A 24,581-nucleotide genomic window follows, 5' to 3' on the forward strand; every position below is an offset into this window, starting at 1 on the left:
AACAGTGTTTCCCCCAGAAAATTTGTTAGTTAAAGTGGTGTCTCACCAGGGGCAGGGGGGACAGGCAGACAGACGGAGAAGGGGGTGGGTGGGCATAAGGAACAGTGTAAGCAATAAGCTGAATAAGCAAAAAATAATCTGTTTTTGAACTTACTTGAGCTCAGACTCTTCACCCACACATCCTCGGAACAGACGTCGAAAAGTACTGCACAAACTGTAAAAAGCCAAGATTGAAATAATTGGGTTAAGAAAATGTTGACTCTTGTTACACATCCTTCAAATTGCCACAAATGCACCAACACTGAAACCTACACCCATGTTTACTCCAATAAACACTGCATCGCGTGTGACTAGGGTTGGGAATTCGGTACTTTTATAGGTACCAGGTATCGATTATTGTCAAATCAAACGGTAACATATTTCAACACATTTGCTGGTTGCGGACTATGCTCAAGTAAAACGGCTTAATCACTTGGTGGGTAAACAAGCACTTTAAGAGCAGTCATAGCAGACGCAGACAAACTGCCTGGAGGCAATGTTTAGTGATGTAACAATTAGTTTTAACTTTGATTAGAATCATAATTTGAGGTTGCCGATTCAGGGACGATATTAGTTTATTTAAAACGATGCGATGCAAAACGATTGAAATCAATTCAGTAACTTTTACCCAAAAAAATCAACCAGCGTGACTGTGAAATAAATACTGGCTACTGGACATTGCAGGAGAAGTTCCCTATATTCCTGTTATTTCTTCTAAGGGAATTGGGTATAAATTAATGATTGCTACAAACAGGCAAGTAAACAATTAATAGCAATTAATACATTCACATATTTGAATAAAGTGCAACCAACACTTTAGGTTGAATTAACTAGAGGAAACATTTTCTGCTCTTATTTTTAACATTCAAGAAATGTTCAATAAAAGTACAGTAACCAACATTTTAACAGTAGATTTACCTGCTACTTCTGCTTTTGTTTTTGAACATATATATAATACAAAGTTAATATCAAAAATAAAGTGCAACCATCATATGTTTAGGTTGAATAGAGTACACTTACCTGCTACCTTTGCTGTTGTGGTTGGCGTGTGTGAAATCCCAAGGCACCATAGGTAGTTTGATAGATTTGTTGTGTCACCATTGTCTTTTACGTATCCTACAAACAGTGAGCAACTTTTTAAGAACATCTCTGTCTTTGTAAAAGCCTAAGTGTTTCCACACACTGTATAGCAATGGTGGCTTGTTTACTTCTCGTTTGCCTGCTTCTCTGCCGGTATCCGTATTGACGACTGATGAGACGTGGCGCTGACGTCACAGACGGGCGACAAACTCACGTAACGTTCACTGTCTTTATTTCTTTAAAAGTGCTAAAAACAATGAATGTCTCTTTTCTTGTATCAATTAATCAATTCATTACCTTTTTAAACAATTTTTGAGAGATATATCTTCTGGAAGGTAAACTAGCAAAGCACATATCGATATACCGGTACTTGAATTTTAGGAATTTAAAATCGATCTATCGATCCATCGTTACATACCTAGTAATGTTATACTTTTTCATTCCAACGAAGAAAGAATGCCTGAAAGAAGCCGCTCAGACTTAAAGTAAGGCTTCACTTTTCCAAAATGTGCTAGATGCTAATTGACATTAGCATTGTCATATACATGCTACTGATTAGCATTAGCGATTTTACATGGCGATTTCAACACCCCCAAATTTGGTAATGACAACTACAACTCAGATGCACGTTACAATCAAACAGCTGGTGTGTAATAAAACAATACTGAAAGTAAAAACTCTGTGCGGCACAACAAAAGACTAGATTCAGATTCATCAGAGTCGTGTGTAGAAAGACTATTGCTGGTATTCCGACATGTGACTTCTTCCCCGAAGTGAAAACCAGTGGTGGTTTACCAAGCTAAGATGGCTGTTGCACAGCAAAAAGCGCGCAAACTATGCGAGTACAAAAGCGGCTTAAATCTTCCTGCAAAAAATCAAACTATGCAATGGAATAGATCCCTATACTTTATCAAAAAAAGATTTGTCGAGTGATGTTGGTGGTCGTGTTCCCAGATATATAGAACTATTGTGCGGCAGACGTCATTCTACACGACAAAACAGATGTAAACTTGGAAAAGCATGGAGGTCTACAACTTCTTTGTGTGCGACTGGGTCAAGGAAATTTGTATCATGAGTGTCCCGGATAGATATACATTGTTTTTGCTCGGGTAAGGTTGCATTTCATGATTTAACTTTGCGTCTAAATCTGCCATATTTGTTGCTGTGCACGCACCGTTTAAGAGTGCCGTGTTTTTCCCAGTCTTTATCAAAATATAACTTTAGATCTCAACGTTGTGTATGTGCTGAAAGCTTCATTTGTGATTGTTGCCTTTGGTAAAAGTTGAACTGTTTTAGGTTTTACTCACATTTGCTTTCTTCTATTTAGATACGCTGAGTTGGCGCTTTTTGAAACACTTGTAGCAAACATGTTAAAGAAATACAAAAAATATCAAAAAAATACTTAATGGGAAATAATAACCGTTAAAAGTATATCAAACAAACGTTTACCGAAATAATCACTGCAAACTCATGCATTCTTTGACTTTGCTTCCTTGGACTGAAGTGTGAGCTGCTTTTCTGTCGTCTGTTCCACAAATCTTGCACTTTTCTTCCCTTTTTGATAACCTCTCAAGGAAAACAGTTATCATTTTCGCGAGCTGAACGGTTCCTACAGCTGAAAAAAACACAAGCATAGGGATTTTTTTCGTTGAGAAAGGCTAAATGGCGCCTAGTAGTCATTGAAAACAAAGCTAGCTTGACCACCACCGATATTCATTGGGCGAGACGTGAGCCGGACGCGACGTCGGTAACATCCCAGCAATGGCCTACCCGGTTTCAGATGATCTTATAAATGATTTGTCAACAGGCACTCAAGTGACTACAGGGTTCCATGATTGCTAGTAACTTTGGCTGATGCTCTGTGTTTGCGGCGATTCCTTGTTTGTTTTTTGACGTGTATAAATTCTCTGTTGTGCAGCATGGGGCTGCGCCGCACGCGAGAAATGCGGAAAGCTTTTTGCTTTCCCAACAACACGAAAATAAAGACAAGTGTGGGAAGTGAAGGTTCACTGCCAACACTGCAGAAGCACACACAACACACAACATAACGTCTGCGTGTTGTTCAGGAGATAACACACTGAAGCTAATACAAATAATAACAGAAGAAATTAACAAATAAAGAGATTTGACATATACAGGCTATCCTTAAATCTCAGTAAAACTAAGATAATGCTATTCGGTAGCAGCAGAACAGTCAAACACAAATACAAATAGACGGACGGAGTAGACATTGAAAGAGTAAACAAACCACATTTTGTTTGTAATAATAGATGATAGTGGATCAATAAAGTTTGTCCGAGTAATGGTAATAAGGGTATATAAGTAATTTTTTCGGTTGTTCTTTGTATTTTTGTTATGTTTCTTGCGCAGTCGGGTGCGTGTTAGACAGCCTGCTGGTGACTAAACACTGCAGGAATGTAGCAGCATAGTGCATCAAATATGACGGCAAAATTGTACTTTGACCAAAAAATGCATGTTTTATTATAAGTTTACGAGGTGGAGTATGTTTAGAACTATAGTTAGACTTATTATTTTGGTTAATTTTGTCGAAAAAACTAACATCACAATGACCGTAATTGCATGCTTTCGCACACAGCCGAAGACGTCATTGGTAGCAAAGATGCCGCCTCTCGTTTAGACTGCTTTCTGTCTATGCTACACATTGCAGTGCCATCTAATATCTTGGAATAGCAACTGCATGCAAAGTCTACTACAAAATACTTGCAAATGAGACTCAGAAGTGTAAGAAACAACTGGACAGCACAGTTACCAAACCCAGTACATTGTTGAACATTAAATTAAAAACAATTAATATTTATGAACACACAAGCACACATTGAAGTACCAAAAATTGGTACGGTTGTGTACTGGTATCGATCCCCTTTTTACTGGAAATTAGCACATCGGTTCAAATATAAAAGGTACCCATCCCTACTGGTGACGTCATGTTTTGTGCGCATGCAAGTTATTTTACGGACCTATTCTGTTCATATTAGATATCGCATCAGCGATTGCATAAAAAAATTGGATTTAACAAAAACGTCAGATTTAGATATCATACCATGCAGTGTGAACATTGCCTTTTAACTTACATTTGTATTTCTGACTATTGAAATAGACTAAAATCTAATATCCAAAGTAGAGGACGCTGGTTCCTAAAAGATTATGTATAAAACAATTACAATTAAAATATGTTGTTTACTGACTCAATGACTGAAAGTGTCATGACACATGTCACAAAAAGGCAACATATCAAAAATAAGAATACCTTTTATATTTTTTGGTATATTAGGTGGGCTGGAGCAGGGCTAACCTTGTGAAGAAGCTACGAGAGAATCCAAGTGGGGTCTCTCTGGTCCTAAAGAAGTCTTCCGGGTCTCTGAGCCGCAGGGGTCCAGTCCAGCGGATCTCCACTACGCAGGTCATTCAAGGATTCATTCGTTCAAGTCACTCTGATCCGTCACAAAGTTTCCATTAGATTCGGCTGCTATTTATCCAGCACTGTCTTAATTGATGTATGAGCTAAGAAGTTATAAAAACGTGCTCACTCTTGCTGCGTTTTACCCCTCTTGTGACTAACACCATGTTAATCTTAAAACCAGTTTGTGCCGTAAGGGGTGAAAACACAAGAAGAGGACTTAAATCAACTGTGTGCCCTGACAAGATTCCATGCTTGAGGCAAGGTTGTGCATGTGTTGTGGTCTCGTTGAGGAATTGACACAATGCAGAAATGAATTAATCGATGGAGACCTCAACAGAAGGCGGTCCTAATACGTCCATACAAAACTCACATGCTTGTGTTTGTATTCATGTCTCGTGGAACAGGACGAAGAGGAATATAAGGAGGAGAGTTCAGAGGAAGAGGAAGAAGAGGAGGAAGAAGACAATCCCCGGCACTCCATATTCGAGCGGGTAGCAGCTTCTGTCAGGTCTCTATCTTTCAGGTCAGAACTTTTCTTTGCTGCTTTGAATGTCTATCTTAAATATGCTCATCTTCAAAAGTGTAATCAAGGGTTCTTATCAGTTTAAACTGTTGAACTACTATGTTAATATTCTAACTAAACAAATGAATAAAGCTTTCTAGCTTCATAGCTAATCTGCTAACTAACTAAATAGCTCCCCTGTCCCCCATCACTTTTAGTTTAATGTAAACTAACTTGCTTATATATAACTTTCTATCTAGCTTTTTATGTTGTGTGGTTAGTTAATAAAGTAATTACCGAGAAAATATATGTATTAGTATTTTATTATTACAACTACAATATTTAGTTAACTAGTTAACTAAACAACTAGCTCTCCTGTCAAGGGATTAAGAAACTACAGAATTTAGTTTTAGTTTAATCTAACTTGCTAATGTCTAACTTTCTATGTAGCTTTCAATGTTGTGTAGTTAGTAATAAAGAAACTACCTAAAGATATACAACTACAATTACCTAGCTAGCTAACGAACCAACTGCAGTTTTAGTTTAATTTGCTTGTGTCTAAATTTCTATTTAGCTGTCTATGTTGTGCAGTTAGTTAAAGTAATTTCTTCAAAATTATACATTATGATTTTCCTATTACAACTAAAATGATCTGGCTAGCTAAGTAGTTAACTAACCAACTAGCTCTGATGTCTACATGCAACATGCTTATGTCTAATTTCTATATGGCTTTCTATGTTGTGTAGTTTGTTGATAAAGTAATTATCGTACCTAAAGATTATGCGTAGGTATTTTACTTTTCCAACTACAATTAGCTGGCTAGCTAACTAACCAACTACCTTTCCTGTCAAGGGATTAAGACACTACATTTAGTTTTAGTTTAAACTAACTTGCTTATGTCTAACTTTCTATACAGCTTTCTATGTTGTGTAGTTTGTTTATAAAGTAATTACATACTGCTTATAGACTTAGAACAAACTTTAATGATCCACAAGGGAAATTGTTCCACACAGTAGCTCAGTTACAAAGGATGGAAAGGATCGTGCACACAAGGCACAAAAGGAGGGTGAAAACAAAAGGTATAAAGTAGACTAAAAATGTACCATAGTAGTAATATAAATATAACCTATGTAATATTTACATATTATATATACAGTATATAATATATACTGATATAGTATTATTATATTATATTATATAATATATACAATATATAACAAATCCCGATTACCATGTACAATATTACAGTATATGTAACAGCTGCAGCAAAAAAAGGGGAGTAGTCCAGCAGAAAATATACATTATAAACAAAGAGAGGTAGCTAACATAGAAGCGGTCAGGTATTAGACAGATATCATCTATTGCTGTATGGCGAGTGATTATACAGCTGGTTGGAGTGCGAAATAAAGGAGTTCTTGAATCGCACACTGTGGGAACGAAGCTGAAGGAGGCTGTTGGAGTATGAGCTCCACTGTCCCTTAAGTGTTTTTTTATTACAACAACAATTAGCTAGCTCGTGAATGGAGGAGAACTTATTCTCTTATGCGTGTTCATTTAATCGCTAATAAATCTTCCCAAATCGCTGTCAATTTTCAGATTCACTCTTTTAGATGTATCTTACAGTGTGATTGTTTGAAGCAAAGAAATACAATTCCTTCATGGCCACAAGCAGGGAAATGGAGACATCCTGCCACCTCTGTCTCCTTGCAAAATGTCTGTCTTTTCCTTCTTCCCAAGGACTGATGCATCATTTTCCAAACGGAGGTTGAGTTGTCTTTGTCCCTTCTGACTCTGGTTTACATGGTTACTGTTCCTCTGCGGGCTTATCTTGATGATTATTGCCGCTCGCAAATACCTCACACCGTCCTGTCAGGGCTCTATTGTGTGTCCCTTTATATGTGTGACTTTAAAACTAACCATTTACAGAAATACCTAATGGTATACTTTAAAAACTATATGATAGTCAGCATGCTGAAAATATGATGGTAAAATCAATATACATTTTATTAGGTGTATGTTAGCAAAATGTGTAGTTTGTAGGGGTGTAACGGTACACAAAAATTTGGGTTCGGTACGTACCTCGGTTTTGGTTATTTATTTACCAAATTTGTAAACAATGGCTTTATCCTTTTAACATTGGGAACACTATAATAATTCTGCCCACGTTAATCAACATTAAACTGCCTCAATTTGTTGCTCAGATTAAATAAAATGACACAACTTTTCTTCTACATATAAAAAGTGCAACATTAAACAGTTTCAAGTCAACTCATCATACTTAATTTATTACAGCATTTGGGAAGCCTGTAGTTGATTTTTACTATGTAAATGTTATATTTTTATCAACATGTGATAGCAGGGACCCTGCCATTCAAAACTAGGCTGCTGCATTACTAATGATTAATGTAACTATAGCTGAAAAAATAGTACAATAGCAATAGGAGAGACTATTCATCCCTGAACACCATGGAGTTCATGTAGGCTTAATGATGCAGTTACATTATTATATCAACTATCAGAGACAGAAACTCTTCATTTAACATAATGCCCTTTTTTGCTGCTTCAACACAGCTCAATCAACACAGAAAAGGGTAAAGTGAAATAATGGACAGACAGGGCTTTGCTGTCCGTAACACACACACACACACACACACCGCAAAATGAGCTAACGTTACGCTAAAAGCGAATTAGCCTTCACCTCAAACCAGGACTGCGAGCGAGCTGAGCTGCCTTCTATATTTCTAGAAGGTCAACGGGCTCATAGTGGTGTTACTAGTAGTTGACTGGGAGGTGTTTATTATAATTTGGGGAGAGTCCGCTGCCTGATGCTTACCTGCTAAACGCTAAGCACTGACTACATGCGCTCTGAATACGCACTGCTGATTGTCTGTTACCGCTCTGTGTGTAACCAATCAGATGGTTGTGTGGGTGGGACAATGCTGGGTGCTGTGTAGAGTACTGACAGAGACAGAGGCAGAAGGAAGCGGAGCAGCTTGTTAAAAGACTTTAGCTTAGGACTCGTTAAGCTTGTTAAGACTTTAGCGGCTACTTAATATGTTCGTGTGGAAACTCGTTCGGTACACCTCCGAACCGAACCGAAACCCCCGTTCCGAAACTGTTCAATACAAATACACGTACCGTTACACCCCTAGTAGTTAGCATTAAAAATATTCAAATCCTTCACTAGCTAACTAACCAACTAGCTCTCCTGTCAGGGGATTAAGAAACTACGTTTAGTTTTAGTCTAACTTGCCAATGTCTAACTTTCTGTCTAGCGTTCTATGTTGTGTAGTCTGTCAAAGTAATGATCTAAATATTATACTGAAGTCAGGGCTGCCAAGTTTCAGAAAATGACAAGAGTGAGATTTTAGAGTCACGATGCGTTCAAAATTTTTGGGCTTTTTTTTAACATTGATTTGGCCTATTTTAATGTTGATTTATACCTTAAGACTGATGTCCTCACCTTCAGCGGCTCTCCCTGCACTGTTGCCACTGTTTGATTGAATACTAGTTTACAGTGGTTCTCAAGGCAGATTTCAGGGACTCTGTGGGTTCCTTTTAAGGCAGTCTAAATTGACCCTTACAAAGCTTGTAACACTGACAGTGTTGGATTCATCCGGTTCTATTTGTACACTGTCAAAGTTAAGGACAAACCCTGAATTTTAATTTTTTACGAAACACTGCTTTGGGGGGGCTCTAAATCTACATTTACAAGTCTGTAACTGACAAGCACGCACACATTTTAAGTGTGAACTGGCCAAGAGAGGAGGCAAATAAATCAGGCACATCTTTGCAACAAATCCAGCACAATAATAGACTTATAGCAGCCGTAAAACAGTACATATAACCTAGGGAACACAAGGAGAAACAGCAAATCAACAGTGAATAAAATTGGGTAGTTGCCTTCTTTTTTCAAGCAGGAGAATGTTGAATGGGTTTTAAATGTTGGCGCTTTTGTGAGTGAAAGATAGTTTGAGACGCCAACACGGCCTGCCTTCTTCTTTTAATGGTGATTAGCAATCACGTTTTTGATGTGCATGACCGCCACCTTCTGAAATAGTGTGAATCGAGATTTTACCCTAGTCTAAATTATTTTATTGAACCCTGTCTTTTTAAAAATGTATGTATTGCTTTGTACCCTACATGTTTCAAGGTTCAAGGTGCCGTTTATTGTCCATTTTTAACATGTACAAGACATAACAACTAAAATTACATTTTCTGCACAGTCCCACTAAGAGCAGACTGTGCCGCTAACGGATCAGCCACTTACGGCGCTCCTTTAAAAAAGTTGGGAAACAGGTGATATTGGGGAAGGGTGGGAAGAGTAAAAAAATATCAGTCAAAGGCTGGACACCCAGGAGGGGGTCCAGACTGAGTCCAAGGGAAAAACCTAATTTGCCATAGCACACATAAACATGTTACATATCATCACAAAAACTTGCAACAGTGGGGGGGAGTTGGAGCCATGGAGGCCGTCTGCCGCTAAAAAGCGCTACTCAGTCATCCATCACCCCGAAGGGGAAGCAAGCTGTGGTGAAATCGTGGGGTGGGGGTGTGTGTGTGTGTGTATATGGCCATTGTCCTGGGTGTAGTGGTGTTGTGTCTACAGGCCTGGAGCCGTTCTGCTTGCAATGCAAGCAAAGTTCGACTCCCAGGTGTTGTTGAGACGCGATTTTAACTATACTAACCTTTTCTTTCAGTAATCTTATTTTTAATTATTTCCCTATCTCTTTTATATTTCATACACTGTATTATAGGTGGGGGAAATATTCAATTTTGAGATGAATTGCAATTCGGACATGGGCGATTGAAAGATCGATTAGTTAACGTCAATAATCGATTATTTATTTAGTGTAAATAAAGTACTGCAGAAAGTTCTAAAAATGGCTGACTGCAGCAAGCCACCTCACCGAGAGATTCGACCACCCCTTTATTTTGTGACGTATCTGTATTTAGTGAAACAAAATTTTTTAAAACAGCATCAATATACATGAATTAAAGATGCAATATTAATCGATTTTTGATAGAATCCTAGCTCCTGATTTGTAATCAAATTGTGAAGCACCCAAAGACTCCTACCTCTAGTATTAATACATGCTCTACATTTATTTGATTACAACAATCAAACAGGCCTGTGTTATGTTTCCCTATTAATTTCAATGAGATATTTGGTAACACTTTAGTATGAGGAACACATAATTCACCATTAATTAATTGCTTTTTAACATGCAAATTAGTAACATATTGGCTCTTAATTAGTCATTATTAAGTACATATTAATACCTTATTCTGCATGGCCTTATTATACAACCAGCAAGCCATTAACTAAGAGTCTTCCCTCAATAACCTCAGAATTATTGCTTATTAGTAACCCTAACCCTTATATGTTCCCCTAGTGTCTAAATAACTCTAAATTAAGTCTTTGTCGCTTTAATAAGCAACTAATTAATGGTGAATATGTTCCCCATACTAAAGTGTTACCAGATATTAATGACATAACCTCATTCTAGCAATGCTATCTTCCTCTTTCCTAGTTGTATTGCCTCCTCTTATTTATTACTACACTCCTCTGGACTTTGTAATTCATCTTACCTTTTCTTTCTTTATTCCAACTATCGTGCCATTTTTTATTGACTTTACCACGCTTCCAGCTTTATTTATTTGAAAGATTTTCGGAACTATTTCATATATTAAATTCTGTCTTGTTTCTAAAGCTATATTTTTATGCTGATTAATGTACCTCTACTTTACTTACTTTATTTTTCTCTGTCCATTTAACTACCATGTAAATTGCTATTAATTCCCCCTTAAAAAAGATAACTTGTCACTAATTATTTTCAAAACTATGTTGTGGAATAATTGCTGAAGCTCATACTTTATCTTTTAAAGCTTTAGATGCATCTGCATATTTTGACAATACTTTTTCTCAATTAATTTTTCTATCTGGTAACGATTTAAACTTAATTTATTTAATACTTACATCTAAATGTCTGGAATGTCACACATCCGCTGCAGTATGCCAGGAATTGGTATAATAAATGATAATAATATGAATAATGAAATAATACTATGAATTTGATCTTATTCCAGTGTAAAGTGCATTACAGTACTCCAGACGTGATGAGTTAGAAGTGTGCATGACCTGTTCAAATTGTTTAAAAGATAGACAATATTTAATCTCTGATAAAAGCCAACGGTTTAACAATGGCGTTGATTTGTTTGTCAAATTTAAAACCATGGTCTATAATGACTCCAAGGCTGGTGGCTGTGGGACATACAGAGTTCTTAATAAAGTCCAGGTCAAGCAGAGGGTCACTGTTGTCCAGCAGCACAACTTCAGTTTTTTCCTCGTTTAGCTTTAAAAAATTCTGCGCCAACCAGGCCTTGACGTCATTTAAGCACTCAAGTAGGGGTGTCAGGGGGGTACGATGATTTTTTTAAATTGGCAAATATGTATATTTGGCAGTCATCTGCATAAAAATGATAAAAGATGCCATGCTTTCATAATACTGCACCAAAGAGAATGACATAAAGTGCAAACAGGATGGGCCTAAGAAATTATCCTGGGGAATCCACAGTCAATGGGGGTGATGGATCCAGTTGAGTCCCCCAATTTTACACAGAAACTTCTCCCTGACAGATAAAACTTGAACCACTTCAGAGCAGTCCCCCTGACACCTACATAGTCTTCCAAATGAGATAAAAGAATTGTGTGGTCAACTGTGTCAAAAGCAGCAGTCCGGTCTAAAAGCAAAAAAATGGCTGAACTACCAGAATCAGTCATTGAAAACAAGTCATTAAAAACCTTTTAAGAGTGCCGACTCAGTGCTGTGGAAGGCTCTGTAACCTGACTGAAAAGTATCTAAAATGCCACTGTCATTTAAAAAAGGCTGTATCTGCATTAAAACACTCTCCTCTAAAATATTGGATACAAATGGGAGCTTAGAAATAGGCCGGTAGTTGGACAAGACAGAAGGGTCAAGACTGGTCTTTTTTAACAAAGGTTCAACATCTGCCTTTTTACAGTAGGAAGGCACAACCCTAGAAGTCAGGCTGCTGTTGACTATATCCTTCACAATAGGGCCAATTGTTGCCCATACCTCATTGAAAAAGAGAGGCGGGACAGGGTCAGTGGGAGATGAGCTAGCTTTCAGTATATTAACCAAGTCAGTGAGAGCTGATAGTGACATAGGTTCAAACTCATTAAAAACGTTCACACAATTTGTCGACATAGCAAGAAAAAGAGACGGGGATGATATGTTAGCACTGACAGTAGCAACCTTGTTGTTAAAAAAAAAATGCAAGAAATTGTCACAAGTCTCGCATGACATTTCCAGCATGATGGATGGACTGGGATTTAAAACGGAACCAATTGTTTAAAAAAGAACCCGGGGCTTATAAATGTTATTTGAAACTAAGTCAGAGAAACACTTGGTTTTTTCAGCCTTCCCAACATCTTGATACTTTCTCCAACTGTCTCTTAGGAGTTGGTATGTCACCTGTAGTTTGTCCTTCAACCAGCTGCGTTCTGCCTTACGACACTCACACCACGCTGCATGCGTGATGTCATTGAGCCACAACCAATGTTTGGATGTCCGGCGCATAACTTTCAGTGGAGCCAATTTATCCAGCACATTGGTACAAATAGAAACAAATGTGCCCATTAGCTGCTCTGTGTCAGAAGAGGTGACAGTACTCATTTGATCTGCACTGCAGGAGTGAACAGAGGGGAAAAGCTAGCAGTAGTGTCAGGCTTGATAAAACGGCCAATGCGCCCAGGAACAGGCAATATCACATTGCTATTCAAATAACAGTCAAACATGACCGGATTGTGGTCTGAAATACTGCATCACCCACAATTACTAGCTACTAAATGTACTCTACAAAATGTTATGCACTACAGTAGTCTTAATAGCCATACTCCCAACAATTACTTGGGTTAGAAAGCTAACTAAGTAACAACTAACTAATACTTGTTACCCAGATAGCAATGGACAATGGTACATAGTTTAACCTAACTAACTTGAACTAAGTTGCCATTGTCAAGGAACGGCAGCAATGCATAGTCAACAAGTCAGTGTTATTTAATTTAATCATTTATGTCGAAGACAACAAACCAAAAATACTCCCCATCTACACAATTCAAACAAAATAGCATCTACAATTTATCATCATCTGAAAAAACAACAGTAAAATTAAAAGAAAATTACAAAAAATTACATGGTGTGTTTCTTACATAAATGACTATCTGTTCTCTGTAGCTATTAGACTACAGTACTACATAAGTAAAACAAAATCTAAATTGTTTTAACTACTAACTGACTGTAACATGAGCTAGGTAGCAACTACAATTCACATTGTTTCCTCCCTACTATACACTTGAATGTAAAATGAATGAATACTGAAAATGAATACTAGTAAACAAAGTAACTCTGCTCACTACTTTCTAGATGCATGGTACTTGTTAAAAAGGTACATTTCATTATTATGCATGTTAACTGGCTGGCTAATGGAACCTTTAAAAATGTACTCGTCAGCATGGAAACTTCCATCAAAACATTGACCTCGCAACCTGACATATCGCAGTTGGTTTTTGCAATGAAGTAAGTACATTCCACTTTGTACAGCCACGGCCTACGACGGGCTGGAAGATGGGAAGAAATGAGTAGACAGATAAATGGAGGAAGGAGGAGGAAAGGGAGTGATTGAGGGGGTTTAAGGAGACAGCGAGAGGTGATGGAGAACAGATGGTCTTAGATAAATGGATGGAGTAGGTGGGAATACATTGCACAAAAATAAGCCAACTTTACTGGTAAACGAAGCTTTCAAGGTCAGTTTCTTCATATTCCAGGAGAGCCGTTCAAGGTCCAGAAGTGACTGACCAGCCTATGGGACAGGAGGAGTCCGAGCTGTCTGCCGACAAGGAGCTTGAAGGGAGGCTCACTCCAGACCAGCAAGACGATCCATCAGCCTCAGGTACTGTAAGACAACAGGAACCCTTTGAGATACATCGGAAGTCCTTACATTTGCCTTTCTTATGCTTTCATCTAGGGATGGGAATTTGATAAGGTTTTTCCGGTTCCAATTCCACTTTCGATTCTGCTTAACGATTCAAAAAGGTGGATTAGCATCAATTTTGTTTAGTTCAGAGCTAACCTGACCTTACAAAGCCACCAGTGCGGTCTTAAAAGGCACATAGCATAGAAAAACTATTTAGAAAATAAATAAATAAAACAATTCTGTAGAATTTAACAAAAGAAAACCTATGTGGAAATTTCACATGAAATTTTAAGAATCTTCGTCACCTGCCTCGAAAATATCCCGTGCAAAGGTTTGTTTAGATTTACAAGGTGGAACTAACAGAATGACAGGCTCATAACATGCAAAACAAAATACAGTATTTCAAGCCTTCTTTTGGCATCATTTTGATGATTATGGCTTACAACTTATGAAAACCTTGAATTGAAAATGTGTGGTTCTCAAAAACTGTGAGCCATGATCATCAAAGTTGTATTAAAATAAAGGCTTGACATATCTCACTTTGCATGTAATGAGTTTATATAACTCATTAGTTTCACAATGGAATTTGAATTGCTGACATAAATTAACTTTTACACAATATTAAAATTTTATGAGTTCCACCTGTATAATATAATGACTGAGTGAAAATGTGGTTGGAGGAAAACCTGCAACTTTTCTCTGACTATATACTCATCTACCGAAAAAAGGAGAATATATGTGGCAAATTTTTGCAAACTTTTGACCATAAACTTAGTCACTGTTCGGTGACATTCGTCGTTCCTGACCGAGTGGTACTCTTCCCTGCCGCGGTGAAAGCTCACGACAGACGTGAACTGGAGCCATTACTGCCCACCTACAAACCGGTCAGAATATGTCTCCTCATGCTCATCTGAATGAGAAGGCATAAATTTGAATTTAACAGGTAATAGCGCTAACATGATAGGCGGTATTAGTACCTGTTGTATTTATGTCAGATGACTGCTGCTGCCTGGGATGAGATCGGCGCGGTTCATAACCGCGACATTCATCGCATGCTGTATGTTCAAATGTTTCAGCATATTGCTCGTACGTCCTCCTCTTGATGAAATAGCAACCTTGGAATTATTAAAAGTAACGCTGTTGCGCAATGACGTCATCTCCACCCGGAAGAATCGTTAAGAAAACCGCTTGACGAAATGGCGAGCGATTCCAAGGAATTGATACACTGGGAACCGGTTCTGAACAAGCACCAGCTTCCAATTTCCATCCCTACTTTAATTCGAAGGATGCCATCAGATGGATTCCGAGTTGACCAGAATAAAGTATCAACAATCTGGGATTAGTACATTATGTCTTGGGATGTTCTTATTCATCCAGGTCATCGTACTCTTAGGGCACTCAATTGATCATAACTGGACTGTTCAGTTTCACCTCTCAACCAAGTAGGCTTCATCAGTTCATGCTCTTAGATTTAGATTGGTCAGATCTAGTCTTGGACTTCAAAAGGCCTTCTAAGAAAAACTGAACAGTCCAGTCCAGGTTGATTGAATGTCTTGAGAACATAGTACAATAGAACCTCACTTTAAGAGCTTAATTGGTTCTGTGGTTGAAATTAAATGAATTAAAATCAGTTTAAATGGTGTTTAGCCCCCCCAAAACAGCACCAATTTAACATGTAACATGCCATCTAAAAAGGAAAAATAAACTTTTAGACAATGAATATTGTACAAAATCAAATGTTATGATAATGTACAGCCTTTAACTTGAAGAGCAGACTTCTACAGTACCTCCTTCGAGCTGCTTCTCCATCAAACACACCATCAGCAGCTTCTACATATTTTCATTGATAAATGTCTGCCTTTTAGATATTATTTTAACATCCTTGGCTGGCGTTAGACTCTGTTTTAGCATGGTGCAGACTAGCAGTGATAGGTTTGAATTGCTTCGTCAAATTGGTGATGCACTTGGTTGTGTTTGTGATTATTTTTTCATTTAATTTAATGAATGTCATCCACTTCTTCTCAGCACTGTCCTTCACACTCACTTTCTTCCTTCCAATGCTTTGGAAAACAATGTTATGTCAATGTCTAGCGATAAGGTATAAGCTAATGCCAACGAGTAAGACCAGATGGTTTGGGCAGATTTACGGGGTCCGCTGTGGCATTTGCTATGCCAACTATTGGCGGGGATGCTTGTAACTAAAATGTTACCTTGCAACTTTAAGCGTGACAATTAGCTGAGAGACAACTTTTGTCTCAAAATACTATTAAGTCAAGGAACTCTTAATTTGAGCTACATCTGTACCTTGTTATTCTTTATTTCAGGCGTGTTTGATAGTTTTGTTGGTCCGAGTATTTCTCCGAGGCTAAACAGAAGTAGAGACCGCACGCCATCGCCTGGAAGCATTTCACCCTACGGATTTTTGGAAAATTCTTCATCCCAGGAGTTACGCCAAGAAAGAGCTAGTGTCTGTTCCTGTCCTGAAATGGTGGGACACACGGTGAGAAGAAAATATTTACAAAGAACGTTAGCTTGCTAGATGTTCGGCTGCATACTGACAAATTTACGGTTTCTTCTCAGGGAAATAAAGACACAAAGAAGAGTTCTAAGAAAGGTGAGCGTCCTTACAGAATACAAGAGTTTTTTTTCTTTTGCCTTCGACCATTTAGTTGACGGTTCTGTCTTGTTCTAGGGATGTCCACAGCCCTCAGTCGACGTCGGGTTTCTTGTCGTGAGCTGGTACTCCCTGACTGCGATGGCTGGCTGTGGAAGAAGAGAAAGGAGAGTAGTGTCTTCATCGCCCAGAAGTGGCAACGCTTCTGGTTTGTCCTGAAGGGGCCGTCCATTTACTGGTACAACAGCCAACAGGTCGGTATAAATAATGTCGAATTCAAAGTAAAGTCAAGAAGACTGTCTTTTTTCCTACAGGAAACAGTTTGAAAAATCGTATATTTAGTCGTTTAGCGATTTCTACTTGCAAACCTTCAAGTGGCTTCAAAATGTTACATATCGGAGCTTTTCTTTCTGTCACACACACACACACACACACACACACACACACACACACACACACACACACACACACACACACACACACACGCACACGCACACACACACACACTCTACTGATATTTTTGGACACGTGCTTTAAAACAAGTATGCTGACCTGGCCTGTTGCGTAAACACTCAATGTGGTTGTTTAGGGCCACAACCACATTATCATGGCTTGGGCTTTTGTAAAGAGTTTAAGATGGTTTTGTCTTTAATTTAAATCCCTCAGTTATAAAATAAGATGCCGCAAAAGTAACGATTAAATACATTTTGCTGTAAAAGTTCAATAATAAGGTTTTTTAAAATAAATTAGGAAACTGTAACACTACTTACACACAGTGTTGCCAACTCCTCGGTAAGGAAAGTAGCTATTATTTCCTAAAAGTCGCTAGATGGCGTCATCACCTCATTTGCATAAAATATTCCAATGGACGGTGGAGGTGAGATACAAAAGTGAGTTTAAAAAAATGTTAAGTATGATTATAACCGCAAATTAACCTTATTCTTTTGATTCTAAGTTGTTTTTTTTAAATCAATTTTGTTCTGCATTGTTAAATGTTGAGATTGGAGGGTTGTGATATTCACTAACGAAACAAATTTAATGACTGGCTCATTAACATGAACGATGGAATTGGGACGTTGCAGTGATTTATATTAGCTTGACATGACAGTGAAGAACTATTTACATTTACATCTCACTCTGTAAACCACGGCGGAAAAAGTAACCGCTACGCACATGCGCATTTCATTGGCATTGTGGAGGCATGTGGGTCTCCTTTCTGCCTTGACTGATATGATGAGCTAGCTAGCTAGATGTTCATCTTTTGTCACAAAGACACACGCACGCACGCATGCACACACAAGGTGAGTAAGTGACTGAGGCTGTGTACAATAGGCAAATCAAATTCAGTGATGTGATAGTAAAGAAACATTTACGTTTAAATTCCAGACCAAACTTCGGGCTAGGACCTCAGAAATTCCGACTTCCCAGTACAAATGGAACACACCTTAAAAGTTCAGATGGCAAATGATTTGCGCATGTGTGAACCGCTGCAATTCCCGCCCTGTGAGGGTCTCCGCTCTTCTGGCGCAGCAGCAGCACCAGCTGACCGACAGCACCTGTCACTGCTGCGTGCTTTCAGCTCAAAGTCTCCAAGACACAAATAAGTCTCCTATAAAACCGGAAAAAAATCACTAGATTTATCGCTAGTAGCTGTTTACAAAAAAAGGTCACCAAGAGGATTGGAAAATCGCCAAGTTGGCAACACTGCTCACACCCAATGCAAGCATGGAAGACTTTACTGTTCACTCAACGCAGACATAACATCATCAAAGCTCACATGTATGTATTCACTCACAGCGCCAACATTTGGGAACCAGGATGAGGTGATAGATTTATCAAAAATGTTACCTTTCATCTATTTGTGGAAGCATTAGACAAAGTTATGTTGAAGTTTCACTTTTGTATCTTATAGCTCATAACTGTGCTGTGTTCAAGGAACCTTGATTAAAGTCACTTTGTTGGGTCAAAACATCTGGGGACCACTGAACTAAGTAATTCTGCTGGTAACTTGAAAAACAACTTTAATGTAGCACTGCTATGAAAACAACCACTACAATTAAGAGGCTATGTAGTTGTGTAATTAGGTAAATAACTAACCAGTAGCTATCCTACCAAAGAATTCATTGTGTAGCTTTATCTCGCTAACTATACCTTGATAGCCGGCTTGCTTTCTTGCTCACTTAAGTTCTGGAATAGTTACGTAAATGCTCAAATTAACACCTCTATTTAATTAAAGGCAGTGTCCTTTCATCGCTTGATGCTTGGTCTGCAACTGTAAAAAAACACTGGGGTCGCTAATTAGCGTCGGGTCCGAAAAATCATTAACATTACAGCAGTGCAAGTGTCATGAGTGTTTGGCATTAGGTGGCTTCATCTACGGTAACTCTGCAGATGCTTTAAACCTTTGAAATGTTGTGTATAAAACATTCACTTTGACATTTCTTTGCATGTTTTCCTTCAGGACGAGAAGGCAGAGGGTTTGGTCAACATAGCCAGTTACAACATAGAGAGCGCTGGCGAGCACAAGAGAAAATAGTAAGCACCACCGTGTTTTTTCATTCATGTTTAATATGTTTACTGTAACCTGCTAATTATTTTTTTGTTTCTTTTTATTACTCCACCCAGTGTGTTTAAAATGTGCCACCAACGATTTCACAACTTCTTCTTTGCCGCGGACAACGTCAGCGAGATGAGCAAGTAAGCAGAAGCAATAATTGAATTTATTGATTGTGACAGAGCTGTGACGTCCATGGCTGGTGAGGTACTGACTTCTTTTTCCAAACTTAAAATTCTGCGACTCAAATCAATGTTAATCCAAATTCTTTAGCGACCTCTCTGGGGACAAAGGCTGACGTTTCTGTCCTTGCAGCAAAATGTTTAGCTATTCTGGCCATACATTTTGTAGTTAGTCCATTATACAATACATTATTGTTCCGAAGTGGTTGTTTTTTCATGTACAATTAAAACATTCCGCCTTCCGCCCGAATGCAGCTGAGATAGGCTCCAGCACCCCCCGCGACCCCGAAAAGGACAAGTGGTAGAAAATGGATGGATGGATGGAATTATTTCACAAGTGTACGATACAGTGGTAGTTATTCCACAATAAACACAAAGCTAAAAAACTTTTTTTATTATTATTTTGCGCAAATCTTTTAATCTACTTCAGCCCTTAACAAAAATATCAAGCATTTTTATTTTGACCCTTTATTTCTCAAACGTCACAGTTTTCACTTAGTATACATTTGCATAACATTACTAATTTAAACCTGTGACATTATCTGATTACAACGCCTTCAAAAATAAGAAATTAAAAACATTACATATTTAATATTGATGTTTAGGACTGAAGTATATTGAGATTTTTGAGCAAAAAAAAGGAATCCGAAATGCTTTTACTCTATTAAAAACGCCACTAGTGGACTTTTATGTCCTGTTTGGCTTTAAAGATAATTAAAATAGAATGTCCCACTGGGTTAAAAGAAGAAAATAATTCACTTAGGTAAAAACGTAGTTTTCACATAATTCCGCATTAATCGGAACTTCATAACTTTAACAACTACACAGTCGTCCACTGATGACATCATTGGGGGGTGACTGATCTGACTTCTACGTAGAGAGAACAGACTTAGACAGGCACATTGTGGAATGAATAAAATCATCCATCCATCCATTTTTTACTGCTTGTCCCTCTCGGGCGGGGTATACACTGGACAAGTCACCACTCCATCGCAGAGCCAACACAGATAGACAGACAACATTCACACTCACATTCACACACTAGGGCCAATTTAGTGTTGCCAATCAACCTATCCCCAGGTGCATGTCTTTGGAGGTGGGAGGAAGCCGTAGTACCCGGAGGGAACCCCCGCAGTCACGGGGAGAACATGCAAAACTCATTTGGACTCAGCAGCGTATTAAAACCACAACGTTATTATTCTCTAGGAAAAGCTCTGTTACTTTGTCGTAAGACTCCTCCCTTTTTTATTTTAGTTTTTTTTGGCTCTTTAGCAAGACGGCGGCAACAAACAACTGCCAGCTCACGTACGCCCTCACTCCTTCACAGTTATCTGTATTTTATCACTGGATTAGCAAGAATAATGACGTAAGGCTGCTGTACAATTAATGTTTCTGCCAAATTTACATTGGCGACATGCTAACAAACCGAGGCGGACATGCGCTATCCAACCCAGTTTATGAAGGGTTTCTACCAAATATTTGGAAATGATAGGACAAGATAACTTCTTATTTATCTCACAATGGGAAAATTATGTGGTTGCAGTTCAGATTTAAAAAAGTCCACCAAAAAAGTATTAATTGTAGCGCAAAGGTTGTTGCGCAGTCTTGAAGGGGTTTAAACCAAAACGTAAACGAGGGAAACATTAAAAAACATAGAGGACATAAAAGAGGACAGTGCTGCACCATTGTTACATACAGCAACAAAAGTAAAGCGCAATATAAAACTAGAAAGGAGTAATTGCACCATGCATATATAAATAATAAAACAAAAACACCAACATGTGCAATGTAGAAATTTAACAATTTTTACTTAAAACGTTTACAATTTGAATCATAGGGATGATACATTTATGACAGTTCAATGGACAACTATTAATATTTATCTTATGATGCAGGCTCTGCACCTTGCCTGATTGCATGTCACTGCAATAAAGTCACTGACTCTCAAATGTCTATTCGTTTTAAGGACTGAAGTCAGACCTTAACAGCTGTTGGTCTACACTTCCCCCTGCTGTTTATTTCACACAGGACACCTTCCATTGTTAACACCATGATGGTTTTAATTGTACACTTTATTAACACTTTAAATCAACATGTTGTTCTCTTAAGGTGGATTAACTCTCTCATCACAGCCATACATAAGCACAAGAAGCTTAGCCCAGGTCCAGACAGTGAAGAAGGTACTCTCAAATGTTGATTCTGTTAAAAATACAAGTTTATTTTTGTTAACATATTATTATTAGCCATTATGGAAACACACATTGCCCTTAAGCCGTATTAGATGAATATATGTGTGTTAAATGTCATGGATTATGTTTGTGTTTTGTGCAGAGTGCTACAGTGAGACTGAATCGGAGACAGAGAGCTCCCCATCACCCCGAAGAAGAAATAAGGTCGGTATAAATTTATATGTAAACACAGGATTTTTTTTTTGGGTGGGACAAGAAAGTCTAAAGGTTTGTTGATATATGTGACAGAAAGTGCAGTCCAGCACTCTGCCTCGCCCCAAACGCAAAACCAACAAGGTGCCATTGTCAAGTCTTGCAACAGGGAGCAGCAAAGGGTCAGGTATGAAACCCAACATGATGTTTTATTTACTTCAGGTCAGTGCTACTCAATGTTTACACATTTTTGCCTCCGCCCAGTCTCCACGCCACAATAAACAGCATAATTTGTAGGGGTGTAACAATTTGTTTTGACTACGATTCGATTTGATAATTGTGGTTGGCGATATTATTCAGGGACAATCTAATTGTTTAAGAACAATACCCTCTGAAACGATCCAGTGAGTTGAAATTGATTCAGTAACATTTTAGCAAAAACAATCAAGCAGTATGACTGTGACATAAATACTGGATACTGGACACTGCAGGTGAGGTTTTCTTTATTCTTCTTATTTCTTGTAAAGGAATTACAAGTAAACAACAATTAATGGCCAATGCATTCACGTCTTATTTGAATAAAGTGCAACGAACACTTTAGGTTGAATTAACAAGAGGAAACATTTTCTGCTCACATTTTCAACATTCAAGCAAATTTTTTATAAAAGTACAGTAACCAACATTTTAACAGTAGATTAACCTGCTGAATAAAGTTCCCTGACCCATATAATATTTGTTCTCCACCCTGGTATCCCTAACGACGGACAGCGTCCCAGGTGTAATCACTGTTGATAATGTAGATCCCTCGCTTCCTAATTTCCATAACCGCTTTCTTCCATCTCTTGTATTTGTGTTTCTGATGAAATGCCTTGCTTCTTGGCTGCCAGTTGTTGTGTTCCAGAGGCCGATGCTTTTGTGGCTAAACATTTTGTGGCTTTATTTCGTTGAGGCTTTTGTAAGCACGCTGTAGCTGAATGTTTTTTTGTTGTCATTTCTGATATTGTCTTGTGGCGTTTGCGTTTCTGACCTTTCTTGAACCTCCGCCATTTTTTTTTATGACGCCACAGACGGACGGGCAAATAGACCTAATATCTTAGTATCGATAAAATTGTTTGATTCCCTTTTAAAACGATTCTGTTTCAATACCTATCTTTCGGAAGGTAAACTTACCAAGCACAGATCGATATACTTGAAATTTAGGAATATAAATTGATCTACCGATATATTGATCAATCGTTACACCCCTAATAATTTGTGTATGAATTTGTTATAAGTACATCTCTGCGTAACATTGTATCCTCATTAATATTAAAGAAAACAACAAAATAAATATTGATCAACACACAACCAAGAATAACTTTATTTACATGTTTTTTGTCTGTAACAGAGAAAGTTTAAAGTGCACCTGAAATTCTAAAAAAAAATTTTAAAATTCTTTTTTTAAACTACAATCATTTTTTGGACCAACTTGAACCATTTGATATTGAAAAATAGAACTAAATAAACTCAATTTCCTTATAATAAACTCAAATTGGGGGGACTTTGGGGACTGGCACAAAGACATTCGGGAGGAGCTCAGAGTAAAGCAGCTGCTCCTCCACATTGAGAGGAGTCAGATGAGGTGGTTCAGGCATCTGGTCAGGTTGCCCCCTGGATGACTCCCTGGGGAGGTGTTTAGGGCGCGTCCGACCGGTTGGAGGCCAGAAGAGAAGACCCAGAACACGTTAAATAGACTGTCTCCCAACTGGCCTGGGAACGCCTCTGAATCCCTTGGGAGGAGTTGGACGAAGTGGCTGGGTAGAGGGAAGTCTGGGCTTCTCTGCTTAGGCTGCTGTCCCCCGACCCGAACTTCGGATAAGTGAAAGAAGATGGATGGGTGGATGGATGGAAATTCTAATTGATCAGCACGATATATAAAACACTTTAAAGTACAAAACAAAAAATCAATAAAACAATTTGTGCAATTGTTTGTATCAAAATGAGGAAGTCAGGATTAATGGCTATAATGAGCACAATTTGTAGCACACAACTTTTCAAAGCGGGGTTTGAAGCATGACACTGCAGAATGCTGATAAAGTTCAAGTTAAAGTACCACTGATAGTCACACACACACTGGGAAGTGAGGGGAGCAGTGAGCAGCAGCGATGCCCACGCTCGGGAATCCTTTTTTGGTGATTTAACCCCCAATTCCAACCCTTAATGCTGAGTGCCAAGCAGGGAGGTAATGGGTCCTATTTTTATAGTCTTTTGTATGACTCGGCTGGGGTTTGAACTCACGACCTACCGATCTCGGGGCGGACACTCTAACACTCTAAAAGTAAAGCATGATAAAGCATGTTCTCCGGGGTGACATGCTCCCCACTATTGGAGAAGAACTGCTTTAGGTGCTGATAAAATCATTAAACAAAACTTGTGTTCCTTTTCTTCTTCACTTTAATGTGAAAAGTGGCTCCTGAAGACGAAATGGGCAAGATGTTGAACAACATCAAGGAAGGAGGAGTTTCTCTGATGGGCCACGAGCAGCCGTTTACACACGACCACTTCAGGAGGTCATTTATTCGACGCAACAAGAACCCTATCATCAACGAGAAAGCACACACTCTCCGCGCGCTGCAGAGCACCCTTAAGGTAAGTCGGAAGAATCTCTCTCTTTCTCTCCCCGTTTTATATAAACCAGGGGTGTCCAAACTTTTTCCACCGAGGGACGCACAATGAAAAAATTATATTACATTTTCAAAGCCAATACAGATATAGATTTTCTAAAGGATGTCAGCTTTGTGTTATTAGTAGGGGTGCATGATAAATATA

At 38.4% G+C, this 24,581-nt stretch overlaps 1 protein-coding gene and 1 long non-coding RNA gene across 2 annotated transcripts in view; one reads left to right on the forward strand and one right to left on the reverse strand.

Annotated features, from left to right (window-relative positions):
- Nucleotides 1–24,581, forward strand: part of cnksr1 (connector enhancer of kinase suppressor of Ras 1) — a 66,253-nt gene that overhangs the window by 35,998 nt on the left and 5,674 nt on the right. Inside the window, exons 9-20 of the mRNA XM_062041500.1 lie at nucleotides 4,412–4,540; nucleotides 4,945–5,063; nucleotides 13,894–14,018; nucleotides 16,367–16,542; nucleotides 16,623–16,656; nucleotides 16,735–16,910; nucleotides 19,118–19,191; nucleotides 19,282–19,353; nucleotides 21,502–21,572; nucleotides 21,724–21,785; nucleotides 21,870–21,960; nucleotides 24,220–24,401. Coding sequence (XP_061897484.1) covers nucleotides 4,412–4,540; nucleotides 4,945–5,063; nucleotides 13,894–14,018; nucleotides 16,367–16,542; nucleotides 16,623–16,656; nucleotides 16,735–16,910; nucleotides 19,118–19,191; nucleotides 19,282–19,353; nucleotides 21,502–21,572; nucleotides 21,724–21,785; nucleotides 21,870–21,960; nucleotides 24,220–24,401 — 1,311 coding nt within the window. The remainder of the gene's footprint in view (nucleotides 1–4,411; nucleotides 4,541–4,944; nucleotides 5,064–13,893; nucleotides 14,019–16,366; nucleotides 16,543–16,622; nucleotides 16,657–16,734; nucleotides 16,911–19,117; nucleotides 19,192–19,281; nucleotides 19,354–21,501; nucleotides 21,573–21,723; nucleotides 21,786–21,869; nucleotides 21,961–24,219; nucleotides 24,402–24,581) is intronic.
- On the reverse strand, nucleotides 194–13,999 carry LOC133646292 (uncharacterized). The gene is made up of 3 exons (XR_009825267.1): nucleotides 13,853–13,999; nucleotides 1,060–1,155; nucleotides 194–214 (listed from the first exon to the last, which is right to left on the reverse strand). It is a non-coding gene; the product is annotated as an uncharacterized LOC133646292 (long non-coding RNA).

Source organism: Entelurus aequoreus, linkage group LG03, assembly GCF_033978785.1.
Source record: "Entelurus aequoreus isolate RoL-2023_Sb linkage group LG03, RoL_Eaeq_v1.1, whole genome shotgun sequence".
NCBI lineage: Eukaryota > Metazoa > Chordata > Actinopteri > Syngnathiformes > Syngnathidae > Entelurus > Entelurus aequoreus.